Consider the following 24996-nt stretch of genomic DNA (forward strand, 5'->3'; position numbering starts at 1 on the left):
TCGTGATCTCGCCCCAGTGGGAAGGCAGAATGGACAAGTGTTCTTCCCACCCTCCTCCTCCATGGGGCTCGGGTAGCCAGGGCGTCCACCAAGCCAGAGGGCATGTGCCTGCTTTGCCTGGGCATGTGCTGGAGTCCAGAGCCTGTCTGCCCTGGTCCTTACTGGCAGCACAGGGAGGCAGGAAGTGCCAAGGAGAAGGAGGATGGAGGGGGGACAGTGACAGAATACTGTGGACCCGAGGGCAGACCTAGCCGCTCCCATACCGGTTGTACCACCGCAGGGGTGGTGCCTGTGGGCATACTTTGTGATTAAGAGCTCAGAATCTGGAGTCAGGCAGCCTGGTCTCAAATCCTCGCTCCACCACAGACTGGCTACCTTCTAGGCAAATTCCTTAGCTTCTCTTGGCCTCGGTTTCGCCATCTGTAAAATGGGATGATGGTGGTGATAGTGATTCATAATATGAAGGCTTACTAATTAATAGAATAGTATATGCATATAAGGTTCGTGGAACAGCTGCCAGTTATCACTAGCTGCTTTAATATGTCGTTCCTCTGAGCCCAGGTTTCCTCACTTGCAAAGCAGAAAGAAGGCCCCCCTCTCACTGGGTGGTTATGAGAATTTGAGGAGCCAACGCATGCAAAGGTCTTGTAATATAAAAATGGTACTTATTATAAATGTTGCTTTACTAGTTTTACTCTAGTTCCAGCTCAGCTTCTTAGGCCAGACTACTTCCCCTCTCTAGACCTCAGTTTCCCTGTTTGTCAAGTGAGAGTGGAGGGAGGCGGCTTCTGCAGCGTCACGGCACATGGTCCCCTGAAAGTCACGTACACAGCAAAGCGAAGTCAGTAGCCTTAGAGCCGTGATTGGCTGAAAGACACTCCCCATGTCCCCAGATCCCTGCAAAGCTCACAGGAATACGAGGAGAGAATAAAACAAGGCCTTGAATTGGCAAATATTGCCGTGACCTGCACTGTCCTGGTGGCCATTTCCCCCACTGGTGGAGAGTCAGCAGTTGGCATGTGACTGGTCCAAACTGAGAGTACAAAATACACATTAAATATCCAACCTTTAGAAAGCTGTTAGGCCCCACTAATCGTTATAAAATATTAAATGATAATATTTTTGGAGAGAGCGGATTAACTTTAGCTATTTTTCTCTCTTTTGAATGTGGCACCAAGGACATTTAAAATCACATCCATGGCCCTGCCCTTATTGGCATCTTAGGGTGTTATCACCCCGGGGCAGTGTGGTCTAGCCTACTGCCTCCCCGCTGTTGGGTCCCCACTCTTCTCCGAGGGTTACAGGTTGACTTTTTTTTTTTTTTTAAACAAAATAGAACCCAGATGTGCACTGTCCAGGTGGGGTGTTAAATTTAAGAGTCCCGGGAAGCTCCCCGGCTGCAAGGAGCCCTGAATAAATCAAAGCCGTGGAGCTGACAAAGCCGCCCTTGAGGTTCGCACATGGCTGGCCCCTGGGGGTCACATCTGCAACCCCCTCCCCAAGCCACGCTCGCCTTCTCTGTGAGGAAAGGGTGGGCAGTGGCTTTGGTGTTATTTTCCAAGAGTCGCCACTGTTTCCACACTATCTTAGCAGCTTCCAAGAGCTTTTCTCATTGGGTTGGTCAGTGCCCAACATGTCAAATCTGATTTCTTCTCCCTCTCTCTCTCTCTCTCTCTCTCTCTCTCTCTCTCTCTCTCTCTCTCTCTCACACACACACACACACACACACACACACACACACACACACACAGCTTTGTGCACCACTGCCTGGAAGGGCTGGAACTCTACCTCCCTCAAACGCCCTCATTCATTCAGGATACGTTTACTTCATCACTGTTTCCCATCAGGCAGTGCGCTGGTGAACAAGACAGGACTCCAGCTCGCTCACCCTCTGGGGCAGACACCAGGTAGTGATACTCTGATAGCTGACATTTATCAAGTCCTTACTGTACGCCAGGCACCAGCCAAGCCACCGCTCCATTACCTGGGTGAGTCCCCCCGAGCCCTGGGAGGCTAAGAGCACCATTCTGGCACGCTCCATTTCACAGCAGGAGAAACGGGGCTGGGAAGGACCGACTCGCCTGCGGTCATACAGCTGGTGGCTAATGAAACCAGCTTTGAGCTGGGCAGTCTTATGTCCTTCCCCCCCCCCCCCCCCCCCCCCCCCCCCCCCAGAGGCTGTGGACAGAGGATAGGACACATTATTTTGCCCATTTCTTATTCACTCAGAGATCCTACAACCCAAAGGAAATTCAAGAAATCATCTGGACTCAAGGTCACAAAACTGGGGGCCCACAGGGCTGAATTTGGCCCAGAGATACATTTTCGTTTGGCCTATATACGTGTGTGTGTGTGTGTGTGTGTGTGTGTGTTCTTAATTGTACTAATGTCTAAAGAGCATATTTCACATTACAAATTAGGATGTCTGGCTTATTCTGAGAGACTGGACATCTGAAAATAGGGGACTCACATTCTGATAGGTTGGAGCTGGACACCAGCAGTCCACTTCAGAGGAGCTGTGAACTCTTCAGTTTGCCACAGTCACCACCGCTCTCTATTGCTGCCCCCACTCCAAAGCCAAATGTGAGCTGCTATTGATCATCACATTTTCCCGCTGTTTTAGTGTTTGTCTAATCATAAAGAAAAATCTTAAGTGCCCATATGTCCCTTCAAAGAGACTAGGGAACAACACATATATTTTCTGGTAGAAATGAGTCATATTTCAACAGGTTGCAAATGAAACCATGAGCTAGAAATCCAAATGTTTAATGTGAAATCTGATTTTTAAATGTTGAGACACACACACACACACACACACACACACACACACACGTGTGTATGGGCCAAACAAAACATATCCCTTGGCCAGTATAGGGGGCTGCCGCTCTGTAGGCATTTGGGTTTGAGATCTGACATAGATCGGAAGTGAGGAGACCCAGGCTAAGAGAAAATCAATCAAAGAAGTAACTGGAACTCGCCCTGCCTTCCTCTGGTGCAGCCTTCCCCCACTGTCCCCATCCGCTCAGAAACCCACCCTGAGAATAACAGGCACGTGGGTTCTTTGACATCCATCTGTCCTTCCAGTGAACACGTGTATCAGGAAGACACAGGCTCCCTGGGGGCCTCTGTCCTGTTGTTGGGAAGTGGAGTGGATTGTGATTGCTCAAAAGGGTGTGTGTCTGACCCGGCTCTTCCAAACCCCTCCTCACTCGAGTGAACAAGGTCCATCCAATCACACCCATCTTAGTCCCAGGTGTTCATCGGAGCCGGGTTTTTGTGAGGGAAGTCTTCTCCGCTACAGATGGCCAAGCCAAGTCGTTAGCCAGACTTCCTGGAGCAGGGGCTGCTTGGATAGACTGGAGCAGGAAGGCCTAGTTTTTTGTGTTTTTGTTTTGTTTTTTAAATATATTTTATTGATTTTTTACAGAGAGGAAGGGAGAGAGATAGAGAGTTAGAAACACTGATGAGAGAGAAGCATCAATCAGCTGCCTCCTGCACACCTCTTACTGGAGATGTGCCCACAACCAAGGTACATGCCCTTGACCGGAATCGAACCTGGGACCCGTCAGTCCGCAGGCTGACGCTCTATCCACTGAGCCAAACTGGTTAGGGCAGGAAGGCCTCGTTTTGATGAACACTGAGTCTCAACCGCACCTCCTGTCCCTCAGCTTCAGTAGAGGGGTATGGCTTACAAAAGAATTTGTACCAAGCCCTCCAGCGACCGATAATAGACCCTGGAGTAACCTTGACGTTTAATTCTAGCCTTCCGCTGGGTCCGCCGGATGGCTGTTTGCTTGGAGAGAAAAGAAAAAAAAAAATTGGCCCTGCTACAACAGGAAGTTTGGTGGTCAGATATGTCATCCGATGAAGTCTGCCCACTCATTAGCAGTTCTGTTCAGCCGAATCCCTCTCCGCTCCCACAACCGCAGAGATCCTGGCTCTTATCTTAATAGGCCATATTTCTACCGAAGTGGCCTCCTAAAAGGTGCCGACTCCAGGCCTGCACATGGCACATCACCAAACCCTGGGGTAGACGAGGGTAGGTGGAGGCTGGGAGCGTGGCCTGGCATCCCGGTTCAGTAGCACCGATCCATTTCCCAGACCCTTCCCTTGGCCCCCCTGGCACCTGCTAGCTAAGCCTCTCAGAGGCAGTGGTGCTGGAGCAGTGGAAGGAGGGAAGGGGGCGCTGACCCTTGGAAAGAGTGGGGGACATGGCCTCAGAGCATGGGTTGCAATCGCAGCTCTGGGTATCAGCTGAGTGCCAGGCCCCTGAACCACATCAGCTCTCACAGTCATTTCTGTTTCACGGGAAAGCTGACCCCCACCGTCCTGCATTCCTCCTTGGAATGTTGTGGCCATCAAATAAGATAAAGTGAACTTAAGACTCTAAAATGCGGAGAGTCGTGACAAGATAGAGCAAGGAACCGTCTTGTTTATTTCTCTGTCCTGTGGGAGGCAGTCTGACAGAAGCATTCACGTTGGGGTGGGATCCTCAAACAACCATGGATTTTTTTGAGACTCAGTTCTCTGTGACCCTGAAAAACTGTCACCTCACCCCTCGGGCCACACTTTTCTCCCTGAAAATAAAGCGAGAATCCCTACTGTGCCATGTCCTATAACAACACCACTAAAAGCCAGCATTTCTTGAGCTTTAAGTTGGTGGCCGATTCTGTGCTAACCATTGTCCACAAATGGTTTCGCTTGCTAGTAATCACCAACCCAGTGGGTCACATACTATTATTCCCCCATTTTTCAGACGAGGGAACAGGCTAGAGTGCCTGCCCAAGCTTGTGAGCAGCAGAGTTCACAAGAGCTACTTAAGTTCCAAATCTCAGAGGCCGTGAGTCTATTCGGGATGATCGAGACTAGGTCCCAAGGAGAACCCTCCCAGCTCCTGAGCTGTCGGCACTTGAGCCAAACAGCTGTAATCCCTGAAGGGACGAAGCCACATCTCTGTGACCCAAGTCATGCCCTCCTCTGGGGGTTGCAGGCGCCCCTGAGATTTCTGAATGAAACAGCCTGCAGGCAGCTGGGCTGATGCCTGGCGACCTCATTCCAAGGGGAGCAAAGATGTGGAGGGGGAGGGGATAGTTGCCATGCAATATTTAAGGTCTCTAGTTCCGGAATGGCTCTGGTCTGCTCAGGATTTCCCCTCCCCTTCCTCCCGCCCCCCCACCGCCGCTCTGTCTTCCGAGGGCTCTGTTTTTCCACCAACTGAACTTTCCCTTGGCTTTCTGAGGCCAAACCTTATGGCTTTCCTTCCCCTTCCCACCCCCACAGAAAGCCAGGTGGCCGCCGGCCTGAGAATACCTCAAGTCCCTACTCTCTGTGCCCAGAATGCCACCGTTATGCGATAAGGTTTACAGGGACATAAATCAGACCTGGGTGTTGGGTAGCGTGGATTGCCCCTTTTGTGGCAGCCAAACCATCCTGGCCTGGCAGGTGGCTTATGCATGGATCAGGAAGGGTTCAACAGGGCCCCTCCCCTCCTCCAGACACTCATGTTTTAGCAACTACAGTAGGGATAGACACCCGTGGCCTCCTGTCAAACACTGTTTAGCTAGAGTCAGTACTCTTCTGCTCCAGCCGGCAGAGATTAATTCAGGAAAATAAACACCGGAACCCATGTCATCTCCTCTGAAAAGGTAGGCAACTCAACCAGGACACATCAGCGACCTGCTGCCTCAACTGACCCCATTCTCAGCACTGTAGGTCCTTATGAAAATGGCAAGGGTGATAAATGGAGGATAGATGGCAAGCTGATGTGACACACTAAGGAACCAATCTCAGAGGGGGAAAGAACAGTGAGCTAGCCCAACCAGTGTGGCTCAGTGGTTGAGCATCGACCTTTGAACCAGGAGGTTACAATTCAATTCCCAGTCAGGGCTCATACCCAGGTTGCAGGCTTGATAGATCCTCCAGTCGGAGGTGTGCAGGAAGCAGCCAATCAGTGATTCTCTCTCATCATTGATGTGTCTATCTTTATGAACCAGGAGGCCATGGTTCGATTCCCAGCCAGGGCATAAGCCTGGATTGTGGGCTTGATCCCCTGTGGGTAGGAGGCAGCTGATCACTGATTCTCTCTCATCACTGGTGGTTCTCTCTCTCTTTATCCTTTCTCTGAAATCAATAAAAAATAAATTTTTTTAAAGGGACAGTGATCTGGGACAGTGATCTACTAAGGAGTTCATGAGCTATAATATTTTCAGCATTTCAGTAAGCCAACCAAACCATATACCACAATCATCCATAACCCATGAGAACGCTTCCCAGACTGAAGCAATCACCAGCATTCTTGGCTTCGGGTTGCAACTAATTGGTGTGTTTGCTGATTAAGTCAGAATAATATTAGACTGGCTGGCAGGGCAATGTAGCAGTTTTATTTTTAATGGGAAAGTAATCAACTCTCAACGCATGAAGTTGTGGTGGGTAATGTTTCCAAACATGGAATTCATTGAAGGAAAATGAATAAAAATAGTCCCTGGTGTTGGAAAGGCTGGGAACCGCCGATCCAGTGGAAAGAGCACTAGGTTAAGAATTAGAAAGAGGGTCAAGGCTTGCTTTGGTTGGGACCGTGGTGTCATAAAATTGGTTTTGTTAGGGCCTTCCTGTCATACAATTGGTGGCAGCGGGGGAGGCAGGGGCTGGAGAGGCTGGCTATAGGAGGAAATCAAAGAGAAGCATATGGAGGGGAACCCCAACATGGGGAGTCAAAAGACCAATGTGGAGGGTTACAAAAGGTAATGCACCTCCCCAAGTCCAAAGAACATAGCTCTGGGCCTGTGCTTGAAACCGAGTCAGAATCCAAGTTTTGGAGACTGACCAGCAGGTGTAGGCTCTGGCTCCTCTGCTTCTTGGTGGTGTGATCTTGGACAAGCACATTCACCCGTCCAGCCTCACAGTGTGACGTAGTACGCAAGTGAGCAGTTGGTACAGCACCCGGTGCCTCGTCTGTGCACCTTAATGCAAGGTGGCTGTCATTGTTGGGGATGCCTGCTGGGTGGTATTTAAAAATCACTCCCCCCACCCCTCTGGGAGGGTAGTGGAGTACTAAATCCAGAAGATGGGGTTGGACTTATCAAATAGCGCTGAAGGCACAGAGGTGCCTCCCTTTCCCAGGGGTTAGATGCGTCCCATTGGGTGGTGCTCAGCCCCTAGGTTCCACCCGGCCCAAACATGACCCACTCTGGGAGGTCCCCATGCAGCTTTGGAGAACTTGGTTTTTGATAAAGATGGTGTTTTTAAACGTTTCCAATGTGGGCAAGGTGATGCCGGGAGTAGGCAGGGAAATGGGACCGAGTGAGACCTGGAGAACAAGAAGTGAGTAAGGGGTGCTCGAAACCAAGGGGGTGGCAGGGCCAAGACCCAGAGAGAGAATCTGAACATGGGAGCTTCAAGGGCCCATAAGGAGGAAGAGGAGGAGGAGGAGGAGGAGGAGGAGGAGGAGGAGGGAGAGGTGGGCCAGTGCCAGTCTGGCCCTGAAGAGCCATGTTATGACACCCGAGGAGTTATAATCAGGACCCTACATGTTGCTCTTAACCAGCCTTCTAGCTGCTATGGTGACGACATCATTCTTGGCTGACATCATTCTTGACATCATTCTCTTGGTCCATCTCCTTGGCCATCGCACCACTCCCGCCCAAGCAGCATCCCAAATGCAATGGCGAGTGGAGGGGCACAGAGGGATGTGTCCCCTTGCGCCATCATGAACCTGGCCAGAGCCAGTGGGGGACATCTTTGAGGTAGCAAATAAACCCTGTGTGGGTGTCTTCAAAATACAGCATGTGAGCTTGAACCTGGGTTCCCGTGAAACCCCAAAGTCCAACAAAATTACCCCAATGGCAACAAGTCAAGGGCCAAGACTATCCTGGCACCTCAGCCCTTCCCTCCCTCCTATAAAAATGCTTATGTCAACTTGGTCTAAGTGTCCCTAATCTTGCTCACTCACAAAGGGACAGAGGGATGAGCAAAAAAAAGAGCAAAATCCTAGAAAGTCAGGAAAATGTTCTCATTTGAAAGAAGCGTGGAAATGTGACTAGGCTGCAATGGTTCCTCCATCCCTTCATATGGCCATCCGAACAGAACTGGGGTTTTTAATCACAGCGCACATTTCATAGGCCTTTGTATTCATTTCAGGTGTACAGGATAATGGTTGGATAATCCTATACTTGACAAAGTGATCCCTCCAGGATTTTTGGTACCGACCTGGCACCATCCATAATTCCTATAATATTATTGACTATATTCCCTATGTATGCTGCACTTGACATCCCCGGGACGATTTTCTAACTACCCACTTACACTTTCCAATCTCTTCACTGTTTTTGCCTAGTCCCCCAATAATATTTTATGGCTGAATAATATTCCATCTCTTGGCTATTGTAAATAACACTGCAATGAACCTAGGTGGTGCATACATTCTTTCCAATGAGTGTTTGGCTTTCTTTGGATAAATTCCCAGAAGTGGAATCACTGGGTCATAAGGCAGCTTCATTTTTAATTTTTGAGGAGCATCCATGCTGTTTTTCATACGAAAAAAACTATGTTAGCACAGCCACTCTGGAGGGCAAAACTGTGGGAACTAATACAATGTGAAATGCATGTCCTTGTATCCAATAATTCTAATTTTTTACCATGGAGATATATTTGTTCCTGTGAGCAAGAGGATGGTGCAGTGGCTATTGCAGCAGTCTTTGTAGGCATGAAAAGCTGTTAGAATCCTAGATATCTACCAATAGGTGAATGGCTCAATCAATATATACCTACACCTACAGGGATATTATATTATTATAGTAATATCATAGCATATGGTAAAATAAAGCATAATATTGCATCATAAAATATAATGTAATATATAGCAGAGTAGGTGATTACATTTTTCGAATCAGGTTGCAGAGGGTTGAATATGGGTTCTGCTATAACCTTGAACAAATTACCTAGGTAATTTTTCTAGACCTCAGTTTCCTTATCTATAAAATGGAGATGATAACAGCTCACCCGCCTCATGGGACTATTGAGAGAATGTAATGAGCTGATGCATGCTGATTATTAAGAATGGTGCCTAGCACAGAGTAATTGCTGCATATTCAATTTTTAAAAGTTATAACCCCATGGAACATTATATCTAAAACGAGTGAGGTAGATCCAAATGTGTTAACTGAGACCAATCTCTAATACACATTGCCCAATGGGGAAAAAAAGAAAAGAAAAAAAAAGAAAGAAAAAAAAAGCAGATGCTATGTGTTGTTCTACTCTTCATGTTTCTAAGGGGAAAAGCTACTCTGAGTTTTCCATCTGTGCCTATGAGTGTAAATGCACAGAGAAGAAAGGGTCTGGAAAAGGATCTAGAATTAGAGGAGGTTATCAAAAAGAACTTTACCGTTAACTGCTTTTAGATAGATAAACAGGTAAAGATATACATACATACATACATTTAACATGGATGCAGAATATATTCACAAAATACTTGTAACTATAAAATGAGGGTAAAAATTAAAGGGCTGAGGTGATACAAACCACTATCCCCTTCTATAAAGGAGGAAACTGGAGTTTACAGACATCCACTAACCTGCCTAGGCGCACACAGCCAGCACACCCTGGATGATCTCCGCCCAGCTCTGGCCGCCCCCTGGCCTCCCCACCACCCCACACTGCCTCCGCAGGCCACCCAGGAGCCGCTGTGACAAAGGCTGGAAGAAGGGGCCTCCTTGTCCTTTCTGCAGTGGGAAAAGCAGGGAGAATGGTGGCGTTGTTTTTGTTTGTTGTTGGGGAACCTGTGGGAATGTGCTGTTCAGCTGTGGGGCCCAATGGTTCCTGCGGCTCCTACAAAACAAAGGCCTCCGCCCAGGCCACCTCCGCGCCTCTGTTCTAGCCTTATCTCTCCAGGGACTGTGAAAGGGACACCACGGAGGGCGGGGATTCTCCAGCCAGCAGGACCCAGCCTCCTGACGCTCTCTAGTTTCCCACCCACCCACCCCCCTGGCCATCTGCACCGACTGGACAGGGCGCCCCAGCTCACCCCACTGGAAGGAAAGAGTATTGCAGCCTGAGATTCTCAAATGGAGTAGCTCTACTTCCCACTGTGCCTCAGGGAGATGGTCTTTTTCTTATTTACGTTGACTTGGTGATTTTGAGTTCTAATAGCCAAAGGACGTCAGAAATGTCTCTTTCTTTTTCTCTACTTAAGGCCTCAAATAATCATGGTAAGTTCTCCCTCCTGTAAGATGACGTGTAAAGAAAATCTCATTTGGTTATCTTCTCATTTCGAAACGTCTCCAGTCCACAAGGAAAGCACTCTGGCTCACCACCCATCCCATGTTGGTCCTAGGGTGGCTGGTCTGACTCAGAATGTCAAGGGTAAGTGGAAGTTGAGACGTTATTGAAGAATAGCATAGTGCAATGCATTTAGCCTCTGCCGGCTACAGTGAGCTGCAGCATGGATGAGCCGGGTGACCCTGAGCAAGCACAGCCTCTCTCGGCCTCCACATTTCCATCTGATTCAATGGACAGAACGCCCACCCTTCCACCTGTCTGAGGTGCCTGTGCCCAGCAGGAATCGGAGAGCAGCTCTCCTCTTCCTTAGGGTTCCGAGATGTGGGGCAGCCTGGGTCCCCACCCCACGTGGCTGCTGGCTCCTTTCTGAAGTTTGATCCCTCCTCCTCCCCCCCCCCTTTTTTTTTTTTTGCTTCAAGTCCCAAGGCCCAGGGGGGAGTGTCATTGTGTGGACTTGTGAGAGGGAATGGATCCGGCTTCTTTGAAAATGGCTACTTTGCTAAAAACCACAGCTTCAGATCTGATACAGAAAGAATCTGCTGGCACGGGTCCCTGTCAAAACAATTCTGTGATATATCCGGGGACCATCCTCCAGGCCTAGCAGGGCCCCCAAGCTGAGCCTTCCTCTCCGATTCCCACTAGGCTCAGGGAGCAGGCCCCCAACACTCCATCTCATGGCCCCTTTCCTCTATGTGTGTGTGTGGGGGGGGGCAGGAGAGAGAGCAGAGAGAAGGACTTGGAGCTGTGAACAAAATCCTCTCTACTGCTCCCCCCTACCCCAGAAACACCCCCCTACACACACACACACACACATGCACACTCACATGCAGGCACCCAGGCAGGCAGGCAGGCAGGCACACGCACTGCTCACCCCTGCCTGTGCTGGGTAGAGCCGCTGGAGCAGGATCCACCTGGCCAAGACTGCTTTCTATGTTCCCAGACCCCTCCCTTCCCTCCTCCAGAGTCAAGGTTTTGTGAAGAGCTTCAAGGGCATGACTGGTGGGGAGGGGACCACGGCCTTGGCTGCTGCCAAGTCCTTCCTTCCCCCCACAGAGCGGCTTAGAAGCCAGCGTGTAGTTTACTCTGCTCCTCACCACTTCACTGGGGTGCAGGGCCTGGAGTTGCCATAGAAACACCTTTGAACTCTTCCTCACCCAGAAGACGGTGCCAATCCCCAGGGCTTTCGGGGAGAAAGGCCAGAAGAGGCACCTGTGGATGCGGAGAGAGGGGAGGGAAGGCTGGGGTGGTGGAGGTGGAGGGGGTTCCTTAGAGAGGGTGGAGCCAGGCCTATGCCATGCCCCTCACCCAGCCACAGGGCACCAGGCCACAAAGAAGAAGAAAAAAAGCCAGGAAGGTTCTGGAAGAGGAAGCTGGTGGGCTGGCTTGAACACTTTAATGAGTTACAGCATCGATCGGTGGGTCCACAGGGGTCAAGGGGAACGGGGCACTGCTGTGTATTTCCTTCTGGGAGAGAACAGTCTTCAGCCGGGGTTGGGAAGGAGGGAAGCTGTGACTAGGAAAACAGGGAGCCCCCTACTGGCCGCCCGCGCTGCCAGGCAGGGGAGGTCAGGGAGCAGCCCACATGCACACCTCCCATTTTTAAAAGCATTATCTCATCGCTGCCACCAGCGCAGTGCTCCAAACCCAGGCGGCACAGCGGTGGCCCGCGGCCAGCGTATCAAAGATTTTTTTTTATTGTTTCTTTTTTCGTTTTGCTGTCACCGTGTTCTGGTCTTTGGGCACCTCCCGGGAACTTAGCTTTCCTCCGGAGTTGGTTGCGGGGAGAGGGAATCTTTCCCGGGTGAACCCAGAGAAATTGCAAGAAACTTTCAGCATCAGCCCAGCCTCCGTGGCGAACAGCGAGGCAGTGCCCCCAATTGCAAGCGGGGTTTCTGTGCCTCTGTGTCCACTGCTCCCTGGTCCGCTTGCAGGGTGGGAACCCAAAAGCCCAGGGTAAGAACGGGGAGGGGGCATGAGGTTCCCCCCTTCCCCATACACCTTCAAGTCCAAGGGCACACGCCAGAGCCAAGGGCACACTCCACCTGTCAGATGCCAGACCCCTGTGTGCACTCCTCTGAGCAAGACCAGAAACCAGCGGCTGCAGCTCCCAGCACCTCTCAGGTGGGGAGGAGCCGGGCCAGGTGGAATTTGGGTGGGGTCAGTCCCAGGAGAAGGGAGGAACCCTCTCAGGCCTCAGGCAGCTCAGCAGAACCCTCCCAGGCACACCCACAAACCCAGAGGCCAGCCGGGCCCCCTGGAGAGGGGAGGGCGTGCCACTTGGCCCCAGGAAACCTCTCATAAGCATGACCCCAAACTACACACACTCCTTTCCCCTCTTCCCCCTCCCCAGCAGGCCTGCTAACTGGACCGACCTGGTCCCCACAGCCACCTCCCTGGTTCCCCTAGACGGGCCAGCAGCGCCCCTCCCACCCTCAACTGCCTCCCCTGCCCGGCTCCTGCCTCCTCCCCGCCTCCCCTGCAGCACACTTGTGGAGGCCCTCACCCAGGACCCAGTGGAAAATTTCCTTCCCCTTTATGACTGTACTTAAAACACACATACTCCATTCTTCACCTCGGAATCCACTCAGCCGAGCGGCGAGACTGTGTCCCACCCCAGCAGCTCGGCCGGCGTGTGCACACACACACTCTCACACACACACACCCACACACACACTCTCTCTCACACACACACACACACTCTCACACACACACGCACACACACTCACTCACATACACACACACACACACTCTCACACACACATATACACACACACACACACGCACTCACACACGCTCGCATACATACACATACAAACACGCGCGCACGCGTGCGCGTGCACACAGCAGGGGCCTCTGGACATGCTTTATGAGCGAGAAAGGAGAGGAGAGATATTTTCCAGCTGCTCCTCCACCTCTCGCCATCCAAGCCCGTGTCCTGCACGCCAGAGACCAGCTCTCCCAGGGCCTTTCCTGCTACTTCATACTGAGCAGCTCTAACCAAAGACACAAGCCCGGCTTGTCATGTGTGACCTGTGGCATCTTTGTTCTTTGGGGGACACGTCTGTTTTCCATGGCTCCATCTCCCCCTCCTCACACACATTCGAGGGAGGGGAAAAAACAGCCTTCCTGTGACTTCTCACAGCTCTGTGATCCCTCACACACGCCGCCTCCCGCCGGCCATCAACACTCTCCGGCACAGCTCCTGGGGGACAGCCAGCCCCTCCGCTCTCTTCTCCTCCACCCCCCGCCCCCCAGTCCTCCCACCCCGCCGCTGGCAGTCCCAGGAGCTCCATTAGCACTTGCCCAGAAACTCAAGGTCGGTGTGGGTCTCATGGAAAAGCATGAACTTCTTAGGGGATGCAAACTCCGAAACTTCAAGTTTCTCCTGCCACTTTCTGGGCACATGGCTGGCAACTTTTTTTTTTTTCTTTTAGTGATTCAACATCCCAGCAATTTATCTGGAATCCCAAGTTTTAGGGTCCCTTTCCCTCACCCCCAGCGCTTCCTCCCGCCCTCTGGAAGTAGGGGGGGGGGGGTTAACAGATGTCAACAGGACCCACAGGGACCTCAGCTTCTACAAGGAGAGCAAAGGCTGCAGCGGATTCCTTCAGCCCCTGTGGGGTTTCTCAGTGCCCTCGCCCCAAGCCCGGGCAGGGGCAAAAAGAGGGGAGTTCGCCATGGCACCCCGAGCAGAGCAGCAGCGGGCAGCATCCCGCTCTGGGCTGCAGCGCAGACAGGAGGGGCCCTGGGGGGCTCCCGCGGAGACGGGGGCAGCTTACCTATGTCCGAGTTGCAGAAGGCCTCCTGGGGGTGGGTGGGCGAGCATGTGCACGCCTCGGCGCCCCAGTAGCCCAGGCTCCAGGTGCCCAGGAGCACGACCAGCCCGAGCCAGGGGGTCATCGCTGCTGCGGGGGCCACTGCTCGCCTCTCCGAAGTTGCCGTGAGCGCCGGCGGGGCGGTGGGGCTGCTGCAGCCGGAGCCGGTGGCACCCACCGGACGGACCGGGCAACTTGGTCCTAGGCGCGCTGCCCTCTGAGTGCCCGCGGGGACGGACCGGGGGCGGCGGGGCGGCCTGGGCGTGGGCGCAGACTCTGCGGGGCCGGCGGTCGGTCGCTGCGGGTCGGGGCGCAGGAGCCGGAGCAGGATCTGGAGCAGCAACAGCAGCAGGAGGAGGAGGAGGAGAAAGTGGTCGGAGAGCCGCTCGCTGCCCGCTCTGTGCCGCTGCTGCTCGGCGGCCGGGTAATATACGCCGATGCCCCCGGCGCCCCCTCCTGGGGTCCCGCCCCTCCGGCCAATCGCGGAGCCGCATTACCTCATCGGCCCTCCGAAAAGGGGGCGGGGCCGAGGGCGCGGGGCGGCGGGGCGGGGCCTCCCCCGGGCCCGTTCAGGTCCTTATAGGGAATAATGCGGCTTTGGGCGCGGGAGTGGAGGGCCTGGGAAGCGCCTCGGACCCGGACCCGCGCTGGCTGGCGGGATAGGTGGTAGCCCTGGGAGCAGCAGCCCGCGTGCCCCCTCCCGCCCGCATCTCTGCCACGCGCACACTCCCCCTCCAGGCACCTCCCGGCTCAACCAGAATCAACTGCTCCCCCCCTCCCCCCAATCCCCCAGTACCCACGTTCCCTCCGCAGGTCAGGGGTGGCCTGGCCCTGGGGACCCTGACTGCACCTGGAGGAAAGGCTGGGGAAAAGTTTACCTTCCCACCTTCTCTGGGAAAAGCAGAGTCAGAGGGGAAAACCTGACAGGTGGCCTACTCTCTCCCCAGCCACCCCCCACTCCCCCAACCCGCTGCCCCCAGCTTTCCTGTCTTTTGGAGATGGCGGTTATAATAGCAGGCCTTCTCCCCACTCACCCGGAGTGTACATTGCGAAGTCATTCGACAAACACTGTGCTGGAGGTTGGGTTCAGCAAAGCAAAGTTCTCACCTCCCTCCCGGGGACCGTGCAGGGAACATGTCAGGAAACCCATGGACACACGCCTAGGGTGCCATCTGTGGGGGCAGCTCTGTGAAGGCCACACCACAGAGTCCTTGGGCTAGAAATGGCTGCATAGGGCACTGCTTTCTGGGGGGGTAGGACGTCTCTGAGGAGGTGACACCCCAGCTGAGATGTGAACACGAAGAAGGCTTTTCCCTGGGAGCATCTGGGAGGAGGGAGCACCAGGGAGGGAGGACTGGCAAGTGCCAAGGCCCCTAGAAAGGGCGGGAGGAAAGGTCGCCCCACTGGGGGCAGACAGGTCTCCACCCTCTGGCAGGAAATTGGGGGCGGGGAGGTGAAAACGGGTGAAACCAAGGCCTGGAGGACTCTTAGGAGCCTAGACTGCAAGTGATCATGGGTAATTGCTGGCAGTCCCCTTGTCATTAAGGAGCATCTCCATGCGGCCTTACGCTTTCCCTACCTCACCTCCTTCCACCTCACAGTCCTGGGGAAGGAAATAAAGTTGGAAGGACACTTTCCAGATGAGGAGACTGGCACGGAAAGGTGCCACGACTTGGCAACCAGCCAGGAGCTGCATCCCCACGGGTCCGCCTTGGGAGAGAGGTTTCTCTCTCTCTGTGCCCAGAGCAGCCCTCAGTTCCCAGTGGGCTGGGCCCTTCTGCAGCCGGCACCTGCTATCTCTTCCCTCTCCCTTTCTCTGCCCGCTCATCCCGTGTAGAACAAGACTCCAATGTCTTGGCTATAGAAATAACGAAAAGTCTAGAACAAAGCAAGGACTGAAAATACTGCTCGGAAATGCAACTCAACCTCTTTCCCAGAAACTCCCCCATTTACCGTTCAGAGAAGTGAGGGGGAGGAGGGGGATGCAGGACATTTTGTTGGAAATGGTCTCAAGTACATTTTTAAAGTTCCTTTGTACCCCTTAAAATTCTTAGCTCCAAGGAAAGGCATCTAGTGTCCACGTTTTCCTGTCGTCTCCCCCTCCCGATGTGTAAGACCCTTCCCACCTCAGCTCTGGATCTGACCCATCCCCAGCCCTCCCTCTCTGGGTGTCAGCTCCAGCACCCGGCTCCCTGTTTCATGGGGTCCGGTTGTACTGTTTCCCCACCACCCTAGCAATACTACAAAGCCTGAGCTGTTTAGCCATCCTGCTTTCCAGGCCTCGGAGCACAGAGTAGGGCCCCAGAAGCCTTGGGGGCGGGGGTGGCCAGCAGCCCACTGAGTCTGGAGGTTGAACGAGGGCATGCTCGGTGGGATTGAGTTGCTCTGATTCCTGCTCTGCGCCAGTCACGCGGAAGGTTTTAGAAGCCTTTCCAGACCAAATCCACTTTGGATAAGCATCTTATATGATAAGACGCTTCTCTTTCTTCTTTTCATGTTAACGGCTTTGTCCTAAATGCCAGTGTTTTCTCCGAGGGGAGCCTTGCCTAGAACAGGAGTGTGAGGCAGATAACTTTCGCCGAACTCTGAGAGGCAGGCTCCTCCTTAAAAGCATCCGAGGCATTTGGCCACGGCAGCTCCTCAGTTTTGGAAGCGCTCGGGTCATCAGATGTTTCCAGCGGAACGGTGATGAGATGGGGTTTGGGTTAGTTCCTCTTGCTCCCTATCTTAAACTAGTCCATGCGGCGTCTTTGGAGTTCGTCCTCCCTTTTGGTTGGAAAGTTCTCCCTCATGTCTAACCCGAGGGGACTCCCCTCCGCCCACCTGCCCGTGTAAGGTCGGCTCAGGCCTCGTCTTAAGGAAAAGGAGAGCAAGCTCCAGGGGTCTTTGTGTGGGGGAGCCTCCTCTCCCGCAAGCAGACCGCACAGCCAGCCAGCCAGCCAGAGGCCACAGTACCAGGGACCTGATTGGCAAGCATCGCTTCCCCAAGTCCGCTTGCTAAGGTAGATGGGCCCATGGGAAGGGTGAAGACCCTGGCTCTCCCACTTGCTCTTGACAGCGAAGAGCAATGATACATGGATCCACCTCGGGGGGACCTGAAGAAGTCTCCACATGTATCTGGCTGACTGGGTATTTCCCTTCCTGGAACTTCCCTAGGAAAGGAGATCCCATGACCACCCACCCCCTGCCTATCAAAGTTACAGAACACTGGAATCTCTGGGAACGTGATTTTTCAGGAGTCCTATCCTCTTCTTATCAGCGGGAAAAAGAAGGTCCAGACAGGTGAAGGGATTTCCGCAATGCCGCCGGACAGGGCGGCAGCTGCCTCAGCCTCCCCAGCGCTGGCCCACACCCACGCACATGGGACCGGCCGCAGCCCACGGCCTGAGGCGTGCACCTTGGCCATGGAAAGCCAGCCACTCGCCATGGGCCCTGCCTTTCAGATCTGCAGATGAGTTCCTCCCAGAGTGTTTGCACAGGGGCCAATGTGAAGCATTTCCCCTGCCCCGACTGTCCAAATAGTGGTCTGTGATGATAATCCTCCCCGCTGCTCCGCGGGGCCCCGTGAACTCATTGGAGCAAACACGGCCCTGGACTCCTCAGCGCTTTATCTCTTATGCGCTTCGTGTTTTTCCTTTCCAAATAATTATCTAAAGCCTTTTGAAAACATTCCAAGCATACTCCTGCAAAGGCATAAAACCTTCCTAGGGGGATGAAAGGTGCTTGTATTAAAAAAAAAAAAAAAAAAAAAAAAAAGATCTGAGGTCTGTTCCAAAAGTTGGTGCAGAAGAACAGCTGTGTGTGTGTGTGTGTGTGTGTGTGTGTGTGTGTACAAGTCACCTCCCCTCTCTGGGCCTCAATTTCCATTTTATTGGATGAAAGATGTAACTCAGTGGTCTCCAAGCCCCACACACTCCCCTCCTCCCCCCGCTAGAAAGGACTAAGATTTCATGGGAAGTTCTCAAGGACAAGGTGAGAATTACTGAAGGGCAGACGGATCATGCCACTTGAACAGGGGTGAGGTGCCCAGGACTGAAGCACAGCTGTCAATCACTCAGTCAACCACGATTGAGTTCTCGCTCTGATCTCTCCTCCGAGCCTGAGACTGAACACGGAGACCGTGGTGCAAACGCATGGGAGAGACCGAGGTCTTGCTCCTGAGAGAGCCCCTTATCACGACTTGTTTTCCTGTCTGCCTGCCTCTTGGACACAAGCACTCAGCGATGAGAAAGTATGCCTTTTATTGTCCCCACTCGGTCTTCCCAACAGTGATTGAACTCCTATGCTGTGTTCAGATGACAGTGTCAGTGTCACCACCTCCGGGAAGCCTTTCCTGATTTCCCTCCCCAGTCTTCACCGTCTCCCTCCTGCATATCCCCACAGCGCCCTGTGCTTCTTGCTGCTTCTCTTCCGGGACTGTAAGTCCTCTGAAGACGGGAAATGAGTGTTGGTAACAAGGGCCTTAAGAACTGGTGGAGTGAGTGTCCTTCCTGGATATCCCCCTGGATGGGCCCCACCAGCCCTTTCTTCCCAGTATTCAGGTGGGCAGGTGGAGCACACAGACCTATCCCTCTGGCCAGTGCTAGGGGGCGCTGTAAGCCAGAGAACACTGGTCCCCCAGCCTGCAATCCCAGCCAGTCTTACTGAAGCGGCATAGTCACACCCCAGCCAGCGGGTGCTGGTGCCTCTGAATGGGCGAAGTGAGCCCCTCCTGTCTGCCACAGCCACAAAGCTCTCAGTCAGCATCCCGTCTGAGTACGCAGCTGCCCAGCTTCTCCCCCATCGAGCTGGCCTCCCATCAACTCAGGGGGAGACGTGCCCTTGGGAAGAGAGAAGACATGAATCACGGGGCTGGGGGGATCCGGGCTCCAGGAACCCAGCGGCGGAGGCCAGGTTCGGTCCCACTCCTCCCGAGCCGGCCCCTGGAAAGGATGCCCGGAGAAGGCGCCCACAGGACATATGACTTTTTTCGGTTGCCTCAGGGAAATCCCTCTTTTCTCCCTGCTTTTCCCTCTCCTCCCAGACCCTCACCACAGTGCCTTCACCCAAGCCCATGGTCCATCTGAAAGTCATTACATTCAAGACAGGCTTTCCCAAGCCACAGACAGCCCGGTCCACCCCTCACCCTGGCTCTGGCTGGACCTGTACAGGGGAATTGGGAACCCGGGACGGTAGGCACTGCAGGTTCTGGCTGTGTCTGGCTCCAGCAGGGAGTCCACACCTTTCCTTGCTTCCATCTGGAACCAATCTCGTGGCGGTAAAATGGCCTCTTGCCCAGCTCTGCCCCTGCCCTGCCAGGGAGCAAAGACCCCTCCGTAAGAGAGTCTCCGGTTGCTTCTCTTGAGCCCTGGGGTTCCCACATTTCTCTCACCCGGCTGCTCCCAGAATGTGAAGCCAGAAAACACGTGTGCCCGCACAGACACGCTGTGCCCGTGCTTTCTGGGGTGGTGGGTGGGCAATGGCTCCTAATTCATCTCTTGATTTTTAAATACGTGTTAATGCCCGTATGTTCGGTCGATCATTTCTGCAAAGACTAGTATGGAGTGGAGGGAGGACGTCTTCCCAGCCCTGTCTCGATGTCTCCTGTATGCCCGTGGAGTCCATGTGCTTCTCCTCTGCGGCTTCTGTCAAGGTTGAGTGCCGTTTTGCACACGAGTGGGGGTGTCTGAGCCGGGTGGGCCAGTGGCTTGGGAAGGAATGGGATGGAGGGCTGGGCAGCTTTCTGGCAGATGGGGTTGGAGGCCCTGTGTCTGCCAAGGCCTCTGAACTCTTTTCCATGGAACCTGCTGGCACTGGGACGGACTTGTCCTGGATTGCGGGGAGCATTGGACGCCACCGAACACTTCCTTCCTTGAACTTGGCAGCAGTCTACCTCTCCAACGGTACCTTCTCGGTCTTCTGGCAGAGTCTTCGGGCCCTTGCTGTCTCTAAGATGTAGGTGTTTCCCAATTTTCTGTCCTTGGCTTCCTTCTCTTCCTTCTAGCCTCCACCCGCTCCCCTGGTTCTACCCACCGCCGTGCCACAGGTGCCGGAACGGGCACTACCAGCAGCCGTATCCACTGAGCTCCCGTTTCTCTCCAGCTTCCCCCTGGACAGTTATACCCGGATGGCCCATGGCTGTCTCAGCCTCCAAAGGCTCCAGAACTCATGGTCTCTCCCCGTCTTTCCTCTGCAGCGTTACCTATCCCCACCAATGCCACCGTCGGTCACCAGGCCCCCTCCATTCTCAGGCCACACATCTCACCGTCCCCTTCTCTCCATTCCCGACGTGTCTGGCTTGGATCAGGCCCCCGCAGATTCTTTCCTGACGATTTCAGTCGTCCCATAATTGGCCGCCCTGCCCAGAGTCTTTCTCTGTCAGCTTCAATTTGCACCGCTGCTCCTGAAAAGTGTTTCAAATATAAATCTGAAACCACGCTGTCCTTGGCTCCCAGTGATTCATGTGCTCACTGAACAAAGTCTCACACACCAAATAAAGGCGTACAGGGCGCTCTGTGATCTGGCCCTGCCCGGGGGCCCCCCAAGGGGGATATCCAGGTAGGACACCGAGTGATGGTCGCCCCTGAGGTTATGCCGCAGCAGGGCTTTCCTTGTTTACCTCTGCAACCCTGCGCCCTAATTCCCACCTCCCAGCCCTTTCTGTTCCAGCCTCCGGCTTCCTGTCTGAGGCTTTGTTCACCCTCACTCTTTTCCCGGAATGCACCCGTTAACAAGATATTCCCCACCCCCTCCATGTCATCCGTCAGGATTTAGGATTCTTTTATCTTTCAGGATTCAGTTAGAGTCATTTCTCTTCCCTGGGAAATTCCGTGGCCTTGGGATGATAAGCTGGAAAAGACTTCTAAGACAAGAAGAAGGAAGGGGAACTCACATTCCTTGAGTAACACTCTCTATAGTCACGTTCAATACAGCATTTCCTCCCATGCTCCTAACCCAAAATAATAGATACTATCTAATGCCCATTTTACAGTCAAGAATAGCAAGGCAAAAACATCAACCGGAAAAGATATATGCGTCCCTGTGTTCAGTAGCCAAGATATGGACCATAGCCAAGATATGGAAGTAGCCTAAGTGTCCACCAATGGATGGATGAAAGAAATTGTGGTACATATAGACACACTGAAATATTAAAAAGAATGACACCTTGCCATTTTCTTTCTTTTTAAAAAAAAAAAAATATTTTATTGATTTTTTACAGAGAGAAAGGGAGAGAGATAGAGAGCTAGAAACATCGATGAGAGAGTAACATAGACCAGCCGCCTCCTGCACACCCCCCACTGGGGATGTGCCCACAACCAAGGTATATGCCCTTGACTGGAATTGAACCTGGGACTTTTCAGTCCACAGACCGACGCTCTACCACTAAGTCAAACCGGTTTCGGCAACACCTTGCCATTTTCAACAACCTGGATGGACATCAAGGTTAATTACCCTAAGTCAGTGGTCGGCAAACTCATTAGTCAACAGAGCCAAAGATCACCAGTACGAATGAAATTTCTTTGGAGAGCCAAATTTTTAAAACTTTAACTTCTTCTAACGCCACTTCTTCCAAACAGACTTGCCCAGGCTGTGGTATTTTATGGAAGAGCCACACTCAAGGGGCCAAAGAGCCACATGTGGCTCACAAGCTGCAGTTTGCTGACCACTGCCCTCAGTGAGGTAAATGAGACAGAGAAAGACAGATAACATATGTTCTTATATGTGGGAGCTTTTAAAAAAACAAAATAAAAAAACATGCTCATAGATGCAGAAAACAGATTAGTGGGAGGGATGAAGGGTGTCAAAAGCTAAAAGAGGGGAGAGAAAGAGAGAGAAAGAGAGAGAGAGAGAGAGAGAGAGAGAGAGAGAGAGAGAGAGAGAGAGAGAGAGAGAGAGAAAATATAAAACTGAGGCTCAAAGACGTTAAATTTCACGTCCAGTTGCTTACAAGCGAGGAAGTGGCCCAGTTGGGATTCAGATTCACAGGTCTCTTCCCAAACTCTCTTACTGGTGTCCGCAAGCTCACTACCCATAGGCTCTGTGGAGCATTGGAAGTGCTGGTGACTTCCTCCTAGTCTTTTGGGTTCCCCTGAGTGCCGGGAGCTCTTGGCCATTGTGTGACGCAGCCAAGCAGAGGGACACCCAGGGAGCTTCACCAGCGGCAGGTGGGCCGCACCTCCTGCTCCGGGCCTGGTGCGCAGTGGAGGAGGCAGGAGAGATGGCATGGCAGCCCGTGTCTGGGGTGTGGGCGCGCCCTTCCCTCCTGGGCATTTGGATGGATGCTACAGGAAAACTGCATTTGTATGACACAGAAAGGGCCCGAAACCAGAGGCAAGCCGGCAGAATACTGATCAGTACATTTTAACAGCTATTGAATGTGGCTTCATTTCCTCCTGAAATGTCAGACAGGAGACTGAGGCGATATGCTGGGTGTTTGTCATAGTTCTGCCACACACAATAGTTGGGCGACCTTGAGCAAATCAATGAGCCCCCTTTCTTCACATGTAAAACTGTGGGGGAGGGGGATGGATTTTATAGTTTTTAAAAGCTGGAATATTCTGGAAGGCAGACTGACAAGAAGGTTAGGGACCAAGGCCTGTGATGTCAATAAATCTGGGTTTTGATCCTTTTTTACTGTGACCTTGACAGAGTGTCTTAACCTTCAGAGCCTCAGCGTCTAATGGTAAAATGGCTGGTTTGGCTCAGTGGATAGAGTGTTGCCCTGTGGACTGAAGGGTCCCGGGTTCAATTCTGGTCAAGGGCATGTACCTTGGTTGCAGGCTTGATCCTCAGTACCAGTCCGGGCATGTGCAGGAGGCAACCAATCAATGTGTCTCTCTCAGGTCTGTTTCTCTCACTGTGTCTCTCCTTTTCCTTTCCACTCTCTCTAAAAATCAATGGAAAAATATACTCAGGTGAGAATTCACCCCCCCCCCCAAAAAAAAAACACACAAAAAATATAATGGTAAAGTGGAGTAGAGATTCCGACCCCTAAGATCTTTGTGAAGATCAAACAAGAGATGGTGAATAAGGCCCTTGGCATAGCGCCTGGCACAGAGTAAATTCTCACTGAGGTGCGGCCCTACAGGTATAGAGATGAATGAGACAGGCCTCTCCCCTCACATAACATATGATCTGTGTTCATTAAAGGGAAGCACATCCCCTTTGACCATATAAATGATAATCAGAGAACGGAGAGAGGGAAATAAATAAAAACTTGATAGAAATAGCTCATTCTTACAGAGTGTCTACTGATGCTGGGCATCCTTCTAAGTGGTTTGCCTATCTTAATTGAGACTAATCCTTATAGCAAAAGCTGTTAGATAGGATTACCCCACCACCCCTTTTTTTCTTCAGATATGGAAATAAAGACAAAGAGAGATTATGTGGTTTGCTCCAGAGTGCATGGCCAGGATGCTGCAGTGCTGGGATTTGAAACCAGAGCCGTCTGGCTCAAGCACCCAGGCTCCTCACCACCCTGTTAGCCTGCCTCTTTGTGGCCAGCTATTGTAGCTATATGGTGGAAATATTGCATAATGGTGTGCTGCTGCGCATTTTCCCCAAATCTGTATTCAGTGACATCACTTTTGGAACTTTAAATCAGCTATGATCAGAATATTTACAACTACAGCAAGCATGTCAAACTCGCAGCCTGTGGACCTCATGCCTCGTTTATTTGCCCCATGTCAGCCTTTAGGTTTGACATGCTTGCACTACAGCCATTAGCAGATGCTATCGATTAGGGATTTTTGTCCTGGAGAGCTAGTTAAATATGTACCAGTATCCGTTTCCTAGCTATGTGATCTTGGGTGAGAAACCTTTCTGGGTCTGGATCTCAGTTTTCTCATCTGCAAAATAGGAACAGCATTAGTGCCAACCTCACAGAGTTGTGAGAAATAAACATGATGATGCATGGAAAGGATTTAGCCGAAAGCCTGGCATAGAGTCCACCATCAACAAATGGGCATGTCAATGTCATCATTAGGCACCATCCCTCACAAGTAGCCTTCCCTTCCATCCAAGCGGGGTGCCTCCCTCAGATACCTCTGCCTCTATATTCAGCACACTTGTGCCGGGATTGTCAGTCTCCATGTCATCTCCCCTCTTTAGAAAGTGCACTAATTGACAAAGTCTAGTTGAGTTTTCTCTTCTGAGCACTTAGCACAATGCCTGATACACAGTGGATCCTCAAAACACTGTTAGGCACTAACTGGCTTGGCTCAGTGGATAGACCATCAGCATTGGGACTGAAGGGTCCCAGGTTCGATTCCGGTCAGGGTACATGCCTGGACTGCGGGCTTGATCTCCAGTAGGGGGCGTGCACGAGGCAGCCCATCAATGATTCTCATCATTGATGGTTTTATGTCTCTCTCCTGCTCCCTTTCTCTCTGAAATCAATAAAGAAATATATTTTTAAAAATAAAAAATAAACACTGTTAGATTGGCTGGCTGGCGTTGCTCAGTGGTTCAGCATCGACCTATGAATAAGGAGGTCACAGTTTGATTCCCAGTCAGGGCTCATGAAGGCTCAATCCCAGTGTGGGGAATGCAGGAGGCAGCCAATCAATGATTCTCTCTCATCATTGATACCTTTCTCTCTCTCTTTCTCCTCTCTCCCCTCCTTTCCTCTCTGAAATCAATAAAAATAGATATATATTTTAAAAACTGTTCTTTTAGATTAGACTGTTCATGAAGAAAGCATTCAGAAGCTACCAAAAAACCAGAATTCAGAAACTGGAGGCTTCTCTAATCACATTACAAACTTTCAAGACATCCTTCCCCACATGTAAGCATTCCTGGGACTCTGAGCCTGGGGTTCCTGACTTGGGAGGACCTTATAATGTGGCCATTTTGGCATTTCAGGCACTAAAATGCCCCCAATTGGAGCCCAGACAGACACCCCGCACGCTGAGCTGCTCATAATGAAGTT

General features: G+C 52.1%; 2 protein-coding genes across 3 annotated transcripts in view; one reads left to right on the top strand and one right to left on the bottom strand.

The window, feature by feature from the left end:
• Nucleotides 1–14500, bottom strand: part of TIMP3 (TIMP metallopeptidase inhibitor 3) — a 47202-nt gene extending 32702 nt beyond the window's left edge. The window contains exon 1 of the mRNA XM_036457426.2: nt 14052–14500. Within this exon, the coding sequence (XP_036313319.1) occupies nt 14052–14172 (121 nt within the window). The 5' untranslated portion in view covers nt 14173–14500. The remainder of the gene's footprint in view (nt 1–14051) is intronic.
• Nucleotides 1–24996, top strand: part of SYN3 (synapsin III) — a 372118-nt gene that overhangs the window by 159806 nt on the left and 187316 nt on the right. The gene's annotated exons all lie outside the window — the stretch shown is intronic.

The sequence above is a fragment of the Pipistrellus kuhlii genome, unplaced genomic scaffold (assembly GCF_014108245.1).
Source record: "Pipistrellus kuhlii isolate mPipKuh1 unplaced genomic scaffold, mPipKuh1.p scaffold_m20_p_3, whole genome shotgun sequence".
NCBI lineage: Eukaryota > Metazoa > Chordata > Mammalia > Chiroptera > Vespertilionidae > Pipistrellus > Pipistrellus kuhlii.